The following is a 17,246-nucleotide window of genomic DNA, read 5'->3' as shown; positions in this document are numbered from 1 at the left end:
TGAACACATTTATTTTATATAAAGATTGTCTTATATAAACACATAACTTGAAGTGGCTAGATGAATGCCCAGTTCTGATTTAAATCAGAAAAAAAAAACCTTTGATAAGATGATGCCTATTACTTCTCTTTGGTATAATAAAAAAAAAATTAGCATGTTATATTTGATTATAAACATGCATTGTAGGGATTTTTTTTTTACATCAGTAAATAAGGTAACTTTGTAATTCATTTCAAATTATTAAATAAGAGCCACCAAATAGAGAATGAAGAAACTCGGAAACAAATAGTACAACTCCGGTGAGCTTTTCCGTTTGATGTTCATTCAATCTCAGCACCATCAAAGCTGTGGCAGTTTGCTTCCAAAAAAAAGTTTACCTTTATCTGTCGCCAGATTGGAATTTTACGAGTTAGAAATGACTAGTCAAAAATTATCCACACACACTACATGCTACACAAGCAAATTTACAATTTCTCAGATGCAAATTTAATTAACGCAGAGACTTGAAATTATTTCTTAGTTGTTTCATTGGTTTTGTAAGTATCAAAAACAGAATGAAAATTTCCACGTTTATTATTGACGTGACAACGTCTAATAAACCGATGAACGCCGGCTGCACGCACGGAAAAGTGTCCCGTAACACACATTGTCCCGTTAACGCTCATTGTACGCTTGTGCCGCATCTATCTCTCTTCCACTCGATTGGAACAACCATCGATTTGACTTTTTCGAGGCACATTAAACTTGAAGCACTCCCATTAGTTTCCTACTTTCCCTATCATCGTCCTATCCTTAACAGAATAACACAGATTGGAAGAAGTTAAATAGCAAACATGTATAAAAGTTATAGTTAAAATAATCTCTTCGTTAAAGTAATAAACATGTTTTAATTAATGAGTGCAAATAAAAGTAACTTCATCAATTAAATTGTAGATTTCGTTTCACTCCTAGTGATAAAATTATTCAATTTTATTCATAAAAGTATGCAATCATTTCATCAATGTTTTGTTACGACGTCGTCACGTTAAACTATCGTCCGTAAACCGACTTTGCAGACAACCAATTATTTTTTTATACCTTGAGTGCAAATGAAGGTAGCATCTTCCGTGGAATGTCTGCTCCAGGTTCGAGAACATCATCACCGGACAGTTCAACGGCCACACGCACACGGACGAGTTCCAGGTGTTCTACTCTCTCGACGACGACACGCGAGCCAACAGCGTGTTGTTCAACGGCGGCAGCGGCACGGCCAACGCCAACGTAAACCCAAACTACAGGGTGTACACCGTGGACCCAGCGACCTGGGTGAGTTTCAAACCCGAGTATCACGGAAACTGTTAATTTCCCTGTAAATTGTGAACATTTGATTTCCGAAGCGATTTTGCACATTAAACATTACTTACTGCCTATGATTTTGGGCTGGAAAAAATTAGCATCTATTATTTTATAAATTTTATTTAGAAATTAGCATAGTTAAGACTGCGTCATCCTGCCAGTTCTCTGCTCAGTGTCGTCTGAATAAGTCACGTTTGGCAGTGGCTCAAGTCAATTAAATAGTATGTGATAAGGAACAAACATTACAGCTATGGTCACGTAATCAACCTCGTTTCGAACATTTATTTTGAATTTTGATCGACCACTGTCGTCAACACTCAGCACATTATGGAGCTCAAGTAAATTTTAGCCGCCATCCCAAGTACATCTTTGTCCTTGGCTTGTACCGTCGACACCAAGCGACTTCGGGACTTCATTAGGAAATGTAAAATGGGGAAGTGAGTATTAAGAACATTTGAGACAAAATCTAAATTAATAAACATTCACGTTTTCGAGCAGGGAAAACTGTGAGGACATGTTGTAAACATCTTGTATTGGCGGACTGTGTTTTGTTTTTATGCAGATAACCTCTAATCAATTTGTTCAATTTTTTTTATTTATTTGATATGTTAACTATTTTCGATCAAATTTCCCCACTCATCTTCGCTTTTGATAAACTACAAATTATGATCTTAATGTCATTATGTAAAAAGAGAGTGAGTAAAATGAAGTCCGTTCCATAATTATAACTTATTTCTTGATTTTTGATGAATTTTTAAATTATTTTTCGAAAACCTTGCCATTTTGTTTTATATTAAGGTGTATCAAGAAATCTTATGTCTTGAAACTTTCACAGAATATATAAGCGACTTCTGACCTTCTTTTGAAACGAAAATGGTCAAGAAGCACTAGTTATACATTTTATTTTTCTATAAATTGTTGACTGAAAAAACCGAGACATGCCTATGCAGTGTACATACATTCAGGTTGCTTTCGATATTTCTTGAGTTTTTTTGCTTCACAGGAAATATGTGACAAAACCCCCCCCCCCCCCCCCCCCCCCCCCCCCCCCCCCCCATTTATATTTCCAGATTCAGAAGGCCTTTAAATAGCTGAAATCATGTGAATAGGTTTATCTTAGGGTCTGGAGTCACTCTAAGGACTTTTTTTATATTTTGTTTGAATCAGGTTAAGGCCAAAACTGTTTGCTGACCAACTTTAAGACACAAAACTCATTCTTCTAATGTGTATTGTGTACAGTATGAATGCTGCAAGACTTAAATGGAATGTATTATTGGCTTAGTTTATACTGATTTTTTTATTAGTCAAGCTGCTAATAGGTAATTAAATTTATGTACAGAAAATTTTTACTTGTCACATAGTATAATGTGATTCGCAATATACATAAAACTAATGAATGATGCCAAAAATGTTTGTACCAATCGGAACAATGTTGTTATTTAATTTTAATGTCATTACTATTAAGTAAGCAATTTTCCAGCAAATTAATTGCTATAACTATGTATTTTGAATTTATTTTGGATCACAAATTTTGTGACGAGCTGGTTACTACTACATGTTGTTTTCTGTTTGTATTAAGGTCACACAACTGATCATAATTATGACCACTTTTGTGACTCTTCACCGCTGTAAGATAATATTGAATAATAAAAAAAAAACAAATACAAGAGCGCTATCGAGATAGATTTAAAGGCCAAACCTTGACACAATAGTAATTCCAGGGAAATGAGATGATGAAAGGAGTGTGCGGTATCGGAACTGTGCAGTACGTGCACGACGCGGAGACGTGGGTGTTCAACCTGACCGAGGCCAACCTGCGGCCAGGCGAGGACCCCGCGTGGTACCGGCTCTACTCGTTCCGGGAGGCGTTCGGCGTGAGCAGCCTGGCGCCCTGGGAGCTGGAGGGGCTGGTGGACCGCCTGAGCGGCGACCCCCGGCTGCTGCGCCAGTACAGCAGGTGACCCGTCGTGGCTTCCCGGCCGTTCCTCCGGCAAGCCGTGCGGCTGAAACAGCCGAGCTTTCCCGACACTACAGTTTATTTTAAATTTGAATAATTTTTCTGTCTACCGAATTTGGAAATTGAATTAAAATATTGAGCTGTTTGGGGTCAAAATGATTGTAAAGTTAGGCTAGTCTACTATAGTCAAAAATTCGACATGTAGGAGCCGGCTGCCCTGCCTGAGGGACAGACCTGTCGTTCCGGCCAGCCTGGAGAGTGCGTGAGGCGAGATGAGGTGGGGTACGGATTAGCAGGAGAAACGGGAGTACCCTGAGAAAACCCGCAGGCCGCGGCAACGTCCGTCACGTTCCCAGTTTGCCAAAAAAATATACGGGATCGACCCCGTTGGGAATCGTACCCGGATTGCCTTGGCGGTAGGCGAGTGCTCTGACCATTCACCACACACCTCCTTCTCATAGTCCAAGTTATTTTATTCATTTAAATGTGTGTCAGTTTTTTGAGTTAAAAATATACATGTAGTGTCAAAGGAAATTATTTTGCTAACACTTTATTTTAGATTAAAATTTTTATGTTTTCTCTGACCTTCCAAAGTTTGCCTTACATTTCCAGGTGTTTTCCTGACCTGTACCTACCCTGAGAACTTCTTCCAAATAGAAAAATCATACATTATTACTATTATTCAAATCAGTGAGAATATGAATGGTTGTAAAAATGTAGCAGAGTAAAGGAGAAACTTCAATGGTATGGCAAGAGGAGCAGGAAAAAGTAACTAAGGTGAAAGGATAAAAGGGTAATGTTTGATCAGTGTTTCTACGCTAGGACAAAAATGTAGGCCCCTTATTTTTTTCCGGTTAAGGTACAAATCATGTATTTAAAGCTTGTATACATATAAACAAAGTATGTTATTCTATAAGTGTTCACAACTTTACACACTTCATCTTCTTATTTGTGTTTCAGGTACTTTGTAAAAAACGCAGATGAGTCCATAGCAGGCAGCTGTGGCGATGACTGCTTGAAAGAAAAATTGTGCACTGTTGTGACAACAAATCAAGAGAGTAGTGACCACTGCGACCGGTTGAAAGCAAAGTTTGATGGAGCACAAACTTCAGGAACGCCATCATCTCCCGCACTAACAACACAGTCGCAATCGTCTGCACAAACAGCACAGTCGCAATCGTCTGCACAAACAGCACAGTCGCAATCGTCTGCACAAACAGCACAGTCGCAATCGTCTGCACAAACAGCACAGTCGCAATCGTCTGCACAAACAGCACAGTCACAATCGTCTGCACAAACAACACAGTCGCAATCGTCTGCACAAACAGCACAGTCGCAATCCTCTGCACAAACAGCACAATCGCCAAACATGCAAACTTCGACAGTGCCATCAACAACACCCGGAAGTGCATTCAGCCACGTCCCTTCAAAAATTCTATTGTGCATTGTCCTCTACAATTTATTTCAATAATATTGAATATTTGCACCTTATTTTGTGTAACAGGTAAGAAGTAATTGATGAACGAATTATGTACTACTTCACACCCTCAAAATAATTTTTTAAGATCTCCGGTTACTCCAAGAACTTTTCTCAGACTAACTGACTGTAGTAAGACATTTGTTTGTACAGTAAACAACACAATAAATTCAGTATACTTCTTAGTAATTTTTTTTTTAATGCATGTAGTATTTTTGCACTTAACATACTTAATTTTATATATATATATTTTTTATTGCTGTAAAACATTGTTTAAAATAACTTATCATAGAAAGCAATATTATGTTGCATTGTACAAATATTGTTCAATGTTAAGAGAGAAAAAAAATCTAAAGTGATGTATTTTTTTTATTGACCTTGTGGTTTGATTTGTAGATGGATTTAATGCTTGAAGTTATAAAATTCTTAAGTGACATTTAATAATTGGTCAATTTTAGAACATGTATGCAAATAAATGTGTCACACGAATGGAATATATATTTTTTTCTTTTTGAAGTGAAACTGCTTTGCTGAGGGGGGCTACAATTTTCGAGTGTTACATAAATTTCGATCGCATGAGGGGAAATAGTTAGGTAGGTGGTGGGGAACCGGTAGAGGAGAGTGCATCAGTGGTGATGCCACTCCAACGCGTGCACTAGTGGACACATCTAATATCAGCTGCACTCAATACATCTGTTCATATCTAGGTGTGTACTAAAATATATAAACTTACTTACAGTTTTGATACAGCTATTTTTTCTTAAGGATAATGCTTGAATGATTCTGCAGGTGCTTTCTTAGCAGGTTATTTTTGACAATGAAGTGCATGAACAAACATTCACTTGCAACGATGGCATTATCCGTGCTTTCAGTTTTCATAAAATAATTCTAAATTTTCTTGTTTTCTTCACCACTTTACGTATTAGTGTTGTTTTGTGGTTTTACCATAATTTTAAATGTCAGTTTTTTCCACCATGTGCAATGTTTATATCATGACGACAAACTGTAGGTACAGAAAGCATATGTGTTAGTTACCTTTATCTGACTTGATAATATAAGGTAACTCTTGCACATACACGGCTCTGAATGCCTGGAAGTACTGCTTGGTTTTCCCAGCTCGTACAGTAAACATTAATATAATCGTACCGATGCCACAAATGTAATTACAATACACGCATCCCTAAATAATTATTCATGTAGCACTAAGCATTAAGTTCTCTGCAAGCTAAATAAAATAATGAATCATAACTAAAATTGTTTTGTCCAAACCACAATACATACTGCTATTTCGTACACTAATTCACTTGAAGACATTTAAAATGTAGATTCCCAGCAGCCAGAGCCCAAAATATTAACAAAAAAAAAAAATGAAACCATACGATGACTGGCTTGAAGCAGCCATTGGAGAAACCAACACATGGATGATTTTTTTTTGTTTGACCCTGATGGCCCATTGCTGATACAGTATGAAAATCTTTCATTAATTTTAATAATGCAAAAAAAAAAAAGTCAGGAAACTAGTAAAATAACAGATGTGGCTGTACAATCATACAATACACAATGTTTAGTGTATTTTATGGGTAAATGGTACAAGTTGGCAAGTATGCATGCACCCTCCACTGCAGTAGGGCATAAGGCCGGGCAGGGTAGAAGCAAGAGAGAGGGGTCTTGACAGGTAGCTGGTGGCTGCCGACGCCTGGCCTACCAGGGCCCGCCTCTTCAGGCGCGAGCGTGTACTCCAGCCTCTGAGGAACCACCCCACTGCTGTGTCACCAAGCCGTGTTACCTGCCCCTGCCTCGGCATCGGCGGGACCCCGGCGAAGAGAGACAGCTCAGTCAGAAACGAGAGTTAATTTCCCTGCCAAGGCGTGAAGCCAGTGATCTGCCGGGGGCAGTGCGAGGTGTCAGGTAACGGTGTGATGGGTTGCCTGCCTCCAGGCACCTGCAAGATCCCGTGCACACACAAGGCGTTGCAGCGGGGGAACCGATGTCGGTGCCCTTTGATTGTGGCGTGGTCACGCGACATTGTTAACAAACGGAAAATGTTACCATTATTTTTGAGGAATCAAACATTGCAGTTTGATGTTTTTTTAACTGGAAGGTTGCTGATCATTAAATGTCCCTGCCTTTCTCCTTGATTATACACTAAAAAAAAATCAATACTTACCTTCCACAAAGATTTTGTTTGTTTTTTTCTTTTCTTTCGTTGAGAAAAGTTATAACGTATTTCACACATATTTTACTGCCATTTCTTTCACGGGTGAATTGTTTTGGATAGTTTAAAACAGTGTGTGTTTTTACTGTAATTCATGTTTTTTTTTTAACACAGCACATCCAAGCACCAATATAAAATTAAATATTACTACAAAGCAACATAAATTTTAATGCTACAAGGAGTACCTACACATAAAAACCATAATACTATCCTTCCAAGCTGACAATCCTATGGTAAAAAAATCTGAGAACAAAAATCCTACGTTCACAAACACAAGCCCAGAATTCCGAATGTTTGTTAAAACAATAATGTTTAGTTTATCTAAAACACGCATTCAATAATCTAAGAAGGAAAACTAATGTAACTTTCTAGAAGGCCAACTTATACTAAATTATACTTACATACTGGTACATTAATGTGAGTTTTAAGATCTCAATATATATATATATATATATATATATATATATATATATATATATATATATATATATATATATATATATATATATATATATATATATATATATATGTGTGTGTGTGTGTATATGCATATACATATATATACACACACATATATATGTGTGTATTAGTTTTAATAAATACAATCATAGAAAAAACCAAACATGGAAATATCCATTTTACACTTAGCATATACCTCTTCATTTTACACTTTCTTGCATAAAGTCTTATATTCTTTACACACACATACAGTTTGCAATATTTTTAGCAGCTTCTTGAGAATAAGTAAATAAACTTTAAAAAATATTTCCTATTTGGATGCTTTTATTAACACACACTCGTTTTAAAATACAATATCTTCAAAACATGAGGTATAAAAAAAAATAATTTATTACAAAAGGGTCTTCCCAACCAATAAATGGTTATTAAAAAGCTATGAAGTTTTCCTCCACCTCTCACAAAGACTTGCAGTTAGGGAAGAAAATAAAATAAAATTTGAGCGTACGTATGGATGCGCGTTAGAAGTTATACTTTGCATAGTAAACACTAACTTTAATTTTGCATGCAATAATTAATAAAAATAAGATAATGAAAGATCTGGAGTGATATTATAAATACAGTTTGTAAAGTATAAATTCCATCAAATCAAAAAATTAAATAAATACTCAGTATTCAATATTAAGATAAACATGTGTATAAAATAAATTATTTCATTTAGTAAAATAATCAAGATATTTTAATAATGAAAATCACAAAATATGCTGAATGATTATTCATCAAATAATGAAATAATAATGTAATAATTTATAATGCAAATAAATTATACATACAGGAACATAACCTTACCTATATAAATACACTTTAAATAGTTTATAAACAATTTATATTACTAATAATTACAAATAAATGTTTTTATTTGTATGAACATTTTTTTCATCCTGTCAATTTTTGTTTAGCTCTGCATGTACATTGTAAAAATTCATAAAGAAGTAAAACCAAATCTCGCTTACATAAATACCTGACAAAGTTTATAAACATAAATTCGATTACTAATATTCACGATAAAAATTTAAAAAAAATATATATATAGACTAGTATTCAATATCAATTACTAAAGTATATGATTTAAAAGCACATATATCATTTACGAAAACTGCTTGTTTATGAAATAGTTTAACAATCTGCTCAAACATTTTTATTTCTGCCTACTTACGGCATATTACTCATGACCATTTCTCACGTTGCACGGGAAAAAAATGTTGGTTTATTTGTTTTGAAAAATAAATAACACATATTAAAAATGAATTTTACAACCATCAACGCACAATTTTCTGTTAACAGTTAAAATAGTTCCTTGTTCAACCATACATTTACAAAGATCGCCATTCAGTAACAGTCTTCTGTTAGCAGAATAACCAACATTAAAACATTCACGACATAAAAATATTTTAGCGGTGCCGGACGTATAGACCAGTTGACACGCCGGGAAGCCTACAACTCACATAGTTTCGGTTCCCTGCAAGAATTTCCGAAGATTTCCGAAGTTTTGCATTTTGGGTTTAACGCCACTTCAGCCGCTAAATCAGAAGTTTCCAATGAAAAAAAGCATGTTGTGACTGACCTAACATAACCTAACCTAACCCTTCGATTTTTTTTTAATTTCAATTTTTGAGAGAAATCCGAAGTTGCACGAACGTGGTAGGGAACCGAAACTACGTGAGTTGTAGGCTACCGTGACAGGCCACCATTTATCATAGATCGCGCGTGCCGAGACACAAAGGAATCGAATCACTGAATCGTAACATTCTGTCAGTATCGAAGTACTGTTTACTGTTTATGCTTTTGCCTTTTACAAAACTTAATTAAAGCTGATCATTGTTATGTGGTTTAACTTCGTGAAGTTAATAAATTAATAATATTTACGTATTTTTTCCGTTTTTAGGGGAACAGATCTTGTTGAAAAAAACAAAGAAATATATGTTACTTATTGGTTTTAATTTAAATTAACCTACTGGCTAGGCCATGCTGCATACGTCATATGTGCAAATGTAGGTTAATTAATAAATTATACTTCTTAGCGCAGCACGCATCGCACTATCTCAGTGACTCCAGTGAGGCAGCTGACTTTACCGTTGGTAACATTTGACATCTTTAAACAATGGTGAAGTGATTAAATAAGTAATGGATGAAAATTGTGGCAAGTTTAAGGGCCGCAGTCATCTTCCAGAATTGTATTTCTTATTCATTTAAGTTAAATACATATGGTTCAAAATAAATGCAATTTTTTTTTGGTTAGTCCTACCAGACTAATGACTATGTAGATAAAGTTACCCAAAGAATCGAAATCGGAATCGAATTTCAACTCTTGTGGTGAGAATCGAATCGGAATCGAATCGAACTGAAAATCATGGAATCGCACAACCCTACGGATAAAGATTGAAGAATGTGAATTTAAAACTTGTAAAAAAAACATTAGCTAGATGAAGATTCGCTGCTTTTAAAATAACTCTAATGTATACTACTACAGGACTGAATCATTATTCTTCAAGTTCATCAGCTTCTGTTCACTGCTATGAAAGACTACAGAAATTAATATTTTGAAGATTTTGTATTAATTGGATATTTATACAAATGTATGTATGGTGATGATGTGTTGTTGCTTCAGGTATATGTGTGTTTAGTTAGAAATAGATTAATATTGAGAAATAGGTTAGTTGTATCCAAAATTCTTCATATTATCATTGATTTCTGTTTAAGTTTGTATAATTCCTAATTTAAATTTAACTTTGATTAACTTCGTATATTGCACAACTATTCCTAATAAACTTAGTATTTTCCCTCAGAAGTCCTGACAATTATTGTTTAATTAGTCTTAGTGCTATTGTATTTTAAATGAGCTAGTTTTGTTTACTGAGGTTGATTACTGTTTGGCAAATTAATTTTATTTTTTAATTTTCGTATTATTTAAGTATCAACCATTAATTTTCGATACAACTAATTAATTAGTTAGTTGTAAATTGCTTAACATTTCATTATTTTTCTTGAAATATTTTACTTTTAATATTGTATTATTCATTTGGAAGATTTCGGTAGATACAACTAAATTAATTTGGCGCTCATTTCAGTTAAGTGATTATATTGCCTGAACAGTAATGTTAGATCAGTAATACTTTACCTTACCGGGCATTTTGGTCATTGAGACACGTACAGAAAGATATCTCATAGTGTCATAGTTATTAAAGTGTAGTTTAAATTTCAATGACTGACACACACACATAGTATATATTTAAAAAAAAAAATATTTCAAGCTACTGAGGAAAAACAAGATGATGTTTGGTCACATTATTAATTTGTTGCATTACTAATTCATTGCATTGCGTTTAATGCTACACAAGTTGCCGTTTTGCGCGGACAGAAATAAAAAGTCAAAAATTATTTTTGCTCTAATGGTTTATGAAAGTGAAATAAGGCATGGTTAATCTGCAAACCGGATAATCGGGGGTGTGCGGTATGTATAAATGAAAACCCAACACATAACCAGATTTGCTGGACGATCAAATGGAGTGACGATCTCCTTTCCCTCGAGTCACGACTGTGCAACCTTGGCTTCGGTGCTGCACGGAGCTCTTCCTTCAGCTGCCGTGCGCAGACTGACAGTTCCACTCACACACCTGAAACTTTGCTCACCTTGCCTTCACACAGGTTGAGACAAAGATTCAGGCGGTAGAGAAAACGTCTGTTGCTCGCCCGCCAAAGTTTGCGGAAGCCTTTCTTCTTCCTAAGGAAAAGAATACGATCCTGGCCCCTCTTCTAGTCACACATATACAGACCAAGGCCTCCATTCTCTAACTGAAAGGACACACAGAATATTTTTAAACCAAAGTAGTTCCAACAACATTTGCAACATACAAACATATAAAAAAAATCCACACCTAATTACAAAAAAACAGGTACTTTCCTTTACAATTAATAACATCCAGAAGAGATCATCATTAGAACTCTTGTTTTATGGAGGTTTGGGTATGCAATTCCTTGAGTTCACTCTGTAACTATTATTACTTGTTATAGTAACCATTATCACTTCGGTAACACATTAGGTTCATGTATACATTTTAAGAGAAGACCAATTAATAAGATCTATATTTGTGTATGCTAAATTCTACTTTAATTTGTAGAAATGTCATGTTTTAATGGTGTCAGGAATTTCTTTTTTGAAGTCAAGTTTGAATGTTTCAACTCGTAATATTCAAAATTGAAGTCAAAGTTCAGTTCTTAAGGAGAAAATAAACACAGATAATTAGAAAATAACATTGCCAGGCAATTACTGAAACACTACGTACAAATGTTTTAGAAGGAATGGAAATGTCAATTAGGAGCAAAATATATGAACCTATAACATCATTAGGACCAGCCATTATTTTGGATAGTCCAAGTACAATCAGCAATAAAAGACATTTTCTGATTAGATGGTCTACTTTTGTAAAATAAAGCAGAGGTAAAGTTTATGAATGATGAAAAAATTTTTTTGTAGGTGATATTTTTTTGTAGGTGAGACAATGGTTAACAACAATCGGTAAAAATGCACAAAATGTTAGTAGAATCCTGACATATTTTCCTGCTTATATTTTTTAGGTGCCAAAAATGTTCCCCATAAAAACTAAGTATGGACAATGTGTATAACATTTCATGAATTATATATTTTCTGCTTAAAACGTTTGCTTTGTACTTGTAAAATTCAATAAATAAAAAAATAATAAATTTAAAAACCTAACTATTCCAACACTTATCCAACTGTGAAGTTCAACACGAACTGTTTACTTTACAATTTACCTACATCTTTTTGTTCACAATCATTGCATTGTTATACCATAAATAGAAATGTATGCAAAAACAAAACATAATTCCAGAACACTAAAGTTACACGTTAGTGCTGGCTAATGTGGTGTATATATATCCAGGTACAATATTTTAATTGGCTAATCAATCTGTAATAGCACAAAGCCATTTTTTTTTGATTCGTAGAAAGGAATCCACAAAAAGACCCGTGTTGTTAAAGTGAGACAATTTTACAGGAATGCGGCAGTGTTGAAAAAAATTGTTGGCTTGGTTTTAAGCAAATTCGAGTATTGAAAATACTCATTAGTAGTCCACTGTTACAAAGTTCAAACACCGACAAGTGTTAATTTGATATTTCCTGCTATTATTTTCCTACTTACAATGTCTTTTCGTTTTTTACCTTGAGAAACGTTATAACAGGGTTCCACTGTACTATGTAATTTCTAATTATAATTTATTCTGTACAGGTACTGTAAAATCATGCTTGTTTTTGACGAAGATGTGGTTTGAACCTTATGTATTGCAGTTAAGAGTTAGTTTAGCTTTAGAGAATCATAAAAAATTTTCACACACAACTAAACATAATAAATAAAAATGTGACATTTAATACATTAGACTGTACAAAATAAATCATAGCGGGCAACTTAAAAAACAATATTTTTTTATACAAATGACAATATAAATAATTCTAAAAACTTCATCAAAAATAATTTAAATGAACATTGCTAAGTAGTTCACTAATACTGCTTACACAATGTTGGCACGGGCAATCCATCACATTTGGGATGGCTTTTGAAAGGCAATCCACCTGATATCGGGACGAAGAAGAATCTCCTCTCTTGTCACTCCATCTAGAAGTTTTACCTAACAGAGGAGAATAAGTTATTATTCATGTTAGGAACACAGCTGTGATATTTAATAACCTACCTTTGGGAAAATACAATCTTTTAGTTTTATTTTCCAGTTTCTTGTAATTTTTCCTAAAAATTTGTAAAAGTATTATGCATATGTCTATGCCACTAGTAAGAATACCTCAACACAGTTAAACAAAAAACTTAAAAAAAAAAAAATTCAAAATAAAATAGAATAACAGTTTTCACTTCAAAACCCCTTTTCTCACAACGACAATCGAAAACAAACAAAAATTGCACGACACTTCTGCGCACACACGCACAGAGAGCACCACTCCGGAGAGGAAGACCCGACTAAATGACCGCCCGAGCCCGCAGATCCGTGGGAGCTGGTCACTTAAACCGACACAGTTAAAAAAGGCAGGTGATTTAATGGCTTTATGCGTGGGAGTGCGCTGTTGGCCGCTGACCTTGGAAGCTTCCAGGGCGGGCAGGGGGAAGGAAGGAGGAAGAGGGCAGAGAGAGAGAGAGAGAGAGAGAGGGAATGATGCACGTCGCGGAGGGGGGGGGAAAGGGGGAGAAGGGGGAGGGGCAACAGGAACAATGGCGTGAGAGAGAGGGAGAGAGAGAGAGCGGGGCGAGGGTGACCTTGGGAGTCATCTCAGAAACTGGTGCTGCTGCAGGGAAGAGCAGCTTCTCTTGCTCTGCTTCCTTCTGACTCACGCCTAAGAAGGAGCAGAGGGGGAAAAAAATGGCGGAAAGAGAGAAGGAGGTTAAGAAGCAAAAAAAAAAGAGGGAGGGCGTGAGGATGCCCGCCTCCGCTCCCCTCCCCCTCCCACCCAGCTATCCATGCGCACATCCCACAGAGAGCCCTGGACAAAGAGTCCACGACCAGTCATTCGAAACACGACCTGACCCCTTTCCCCGCCCCCTTCGAGAGCATGGGGGAGGAGGGAGGAGGGAGGAGGGGGCATGGGCCACTTACCGCTCCTCTCGCTGGCCGTGGGGCACAGCGCAGGAACAAATAAAAAACAGTTACCAGCACAGACTGGCATTTTCATCCCACACAAAACTCTTTTTTCTTTTTTTCCCCCCTTTAGGGGCATGACACGCTCCAGCCATCAACTACCGCAACCAACATTGAAATTTAAAGCAGGATGGAAAAAAAGACCCTGCACACAAAGCAAGCTGCAGATCTGAGATGAAATTTAGAAAAAAAAGTTTTGAAAACATATTTATTCCTGAAAAATAACTAATTCCAATTATACTATAAAGTAAACAAATGGCCAGTACAAAAAGTAATTAACTTAAACAGTTGAGCCCCTCATTAACAACCCCTGAACTAACACTCTACTGCATTGAAACATTCTCTTTTACATCTGCTCTTCTATGATTCCACATAGTAATGGGAGGAAAGTAAAAGTGCACTGTAAATTATGTGAGCTACAGACCAATTTTCACATGGCACACTTCAGTACTGCAGTTAACTTAATTAAGGGACACCCTAACACTTTTAAAAAATGTTGCATGGAAGAAATTTTGTATGCATTACCCAAATGTACAAACACAGAGGGTGATATTATAGTGGAATACCACAAAATTTTAATTAAGATTTGACAAATTTTACACACAATATATTATATGTAGATTAAGCTAGCAACAAAAACCAAACTGCAATGCTTGTGTAGTGGAAAGTCTGTAGAAAATGCCCACGATTACGACAAGTAGTTTCATATTTTAACTCCTTGACGGAAATGAAGCACTTGGCAAGAATCGTACGGCTCGGTCTCAAACGCCATGTTTATTTTTGAAATTTTCTCATCATTTCTATTACTTAAGGGCTATTTCTAACATTTTAATGCAATACCTCCATTTCATGTGTTGTTCTGAACAAATATTTTCAACAGATATTCACTAAGTGTAAAATAATGGGTGTCAAAAATCGCACAAAAATGATAAATACCAAAAATTTTTCAGGACTTTTTACACCCGCTATACTACACTTATTGAATGAATATTGATGTGTAGCTTCCCACCTGAGGCAGGGTCTGCATGGATGGAACGGGGCTGACATTCCCCGAGGAACCACAGACCTTTTGTTCCGGCCAGGCTGGAGAATGAGTGAGGTGAGATGAGTTGAGATTGGGTACGGAGCAGCAAATGGAATGAACTGGTGGGGGAAACGGGAGTATCCTGAAAAAAAAAAAAAAAAAAATCCACGTGCCACATTCCCCGCTTGCGTAAATCCGAGTTCGACCCCTGGGTGGGGGAGGGGGGGGGGGAGAATTGAATCTCGGGCACCTTGGCGGGAGGCGAGAGTGCACCTCTACACATTATTGTACATATGTTATGAATATTTGAGAGAACGACAAATGCAAGGTTAGACATTCATGGGCCCTGAAAGGGTAGTGACGAACAACGCGGCACGACCGAGCAGGGACTCGCCTGCTGGCGGACGAACTGCACCAGGCTCTCGAGGTGGAGCGGGTGGCGGCACTGGAGCTGGAAGAACCTCCGCCAGAGCGCGCCGGCCAGCACCCGGTCCCCGCTCAGCAGGCCCTCATCGTAGCCGAACAGCGACGCGTGGAACTCCTCCGACAGGACGTTCAGCTGCTCCCGCACTCCCGCTGGGCTCCCTTGCTGTGCCCAAAACCAACACCATCCTCACAAAAACTTACCAGAGCCACACCACTGGTGAACACAAACATATTACCTTCACAAAATGTTTCTTTGCTCCCAAATAATGTACTATTATTAATCAAAAACAGGCACTGTAATTTCTAGCCACAGCTTAACATGCAGTCTTTTTATAAAAACTTTAACATTATTTTAATACCATTCCTAAATAACATAGATCAAATAACCTATACAGAAGAAACTTTTTTTAACACTTTAAGGTACCACGGGGGGAGGGGGGATGGGAAAGGATCTATAATTAGTATTAAAGGTAGCAACAGATAGGTGGAATGAAATGCAGAAGTGTAATATCTGAGAACACCAAAAAAAGTAATATACACACTTGCATTACATGTAACAAATTCATTTTCCATTCAAAGTCTTGAGAACTTCTAACGATACAGAGTAGCCAACTTTCATACCAACAACAAACATGAATCTTAACACTACATAGCAGCCTTCTACTAATCTTCCACTGCATTAACACTTGAAATCTTTCTTGGCTATCTTGAAACTGAAATGTGAAACCAGATTTGAGTATCGCAGCGACATTTTCAAGTCCACCTTGAGCTTTACTGCCGTTCAGCATTCACGACCGGCACCTCAAGGGCAAGTAAAAGGAAAAACAGTGCAATTAAACTAAGGTTTTCGGAAAATACACATACAGCTAGCGTCTTACCAAAACAGCCGGAAGCCAAAAATCATTACCTCTGAACAATACTTTACCTTTGTTAAAAATTCATTAAGGTAATTAATGTAGTACATACTATGTGCACACTGAAGAAAATAAATCATAGGATTATTGTGAGCACCATTATGTATACTATTGAGTAATGAATCTCATACATTCACACACACACACACACACGGCAAAAAGACTATGCCAACTCGTCTATTGATGGAATATTAAGTATGCCTCTTTGTGATAAGTATGTTTTAAGAGACTGGCTTCCCATCAGATATGTAGGGCACATTTTCCTTTATTAAAAAGTAGATGAAATGAGAGAGGTTACCTTCTTAACATTAACCCTGGTTGGTCACATCAATACTATGAAAGAAGTATTTTTTGTGGTTGGAACAATTACAAAATGAATTATCAAAGGTAATAAATACGGATGATATCCACTGTACCGCCCACAAAAGCTATTGTTTCTGTAGTTCCAAACAAAGGAAAAGCACTGATGAAAATTAAGATTTATACACACTGAAAAATGAGAGGCAGGTTAGATATGTGATGAGATATAAATGAACGTATGTCATGATGAAGTAAGGTAAGAATTTGGACTTGGATACTAAAATTTAAAAAAATAATGTTTATATCTGCCACTAGCCCTTTAAAATGGACATTCCTGAGTCGTAGATTCTAAACCAATGACTAAGGATACAGAAAGCACAAGTCATTAAAATAATGTGAGGCGTAACACTGATTACCAGACAGCA

General features: G+C 36.3%; 2 protein-coding genes across 9 annotated transcripts in view; one reads left to right on the top strand and one right to left on the bottom strand.

Moving 5' to 3' along the window:
* The window catches only part of LOC134543099 (sphingomyelin phosphodiesterase-like), a 27,454-nt gene extending 22,177 nt beyond the window's left edge, over positions 1–5,277 (top strand). For 5 of the 6 annotated variants that reach the window (XM_063387891.1, XM_063387889.1, XM_063387894.1 and 2 more), the window contains 3 exons: positions 1,125–1,305; positions 3,102–3,292; positions 4,253–5,276. In XM_063387891.1, the coding sequence (XP_063243961.1) occupies positions 1,125–1,305; positions 3,102–3,292; positions 4,253–4,763 (883 nt within the window). In that variant the 3' untranslated portion in view covers positions 4,764–5,276. Of the gene's footprint in view, positions 1–1,124; positions 1,306–3,101; positions 3,293–4,252 lie in introns of all 6 variants that reach the window. The other variant, XM_063387888.1, reaches the window with a different exon arrangement.
* LOC134543103 (ubiquinol-cytochrome-c reductase complex assembly factor 1) overlaps positions 2,884–17,246 on the bottom strand; it is a 26,658-nt gene continuing 12,295 nt past the window's right edge. The window contains exons 5-7 of one of the 3 annotated variants that reach the window (XM_063387907.1): positions 15,576–15,770; positions 13,031–13,143; positions 2,884–3,338 (exon numbers count right to left, since the gene is read on the bottom strand). In XM_063387907.1, coding sequence (XP_063243977.1) covers positions 13,054–13,143; positions 15,576–15,770 — 285 coding nt within the window. In that variant the 3' untranslated portion in view covers positions 2,884–3,338; positions 13,031–13,053. Of the gene's footprint in view, positions 3,339–7,617; positions 11,222–12,864; positions 13,144–15,575; positions 15,771–17,246 lie in introns of those variants that run through there. The other 2 variants (XM_063387906.1, XM_063387904.1) reach the window with 2 other exon arrangements.

This window comes from Bacillus rossius (assembly GCF_032445375.1).
Source record: "Bacillus rossius redtenbacheri isolate Brsri chromosome 9 unlocalized genomic scaffold, Brsri_v3 Brsri_v3_scf9_2, whole genome shotgun sequence".
NCBI lineage: Eukaryota > Metazoa > Arthropoda > Insecta > Phasmatodea > Bacillidae > Bacillus > Bacillus rossius.
The sequence above is the reverse complement of the archived record's forward strand: the minus strand, read 5'-3'. Positions and strand labels throughout refer to the sequence as shown.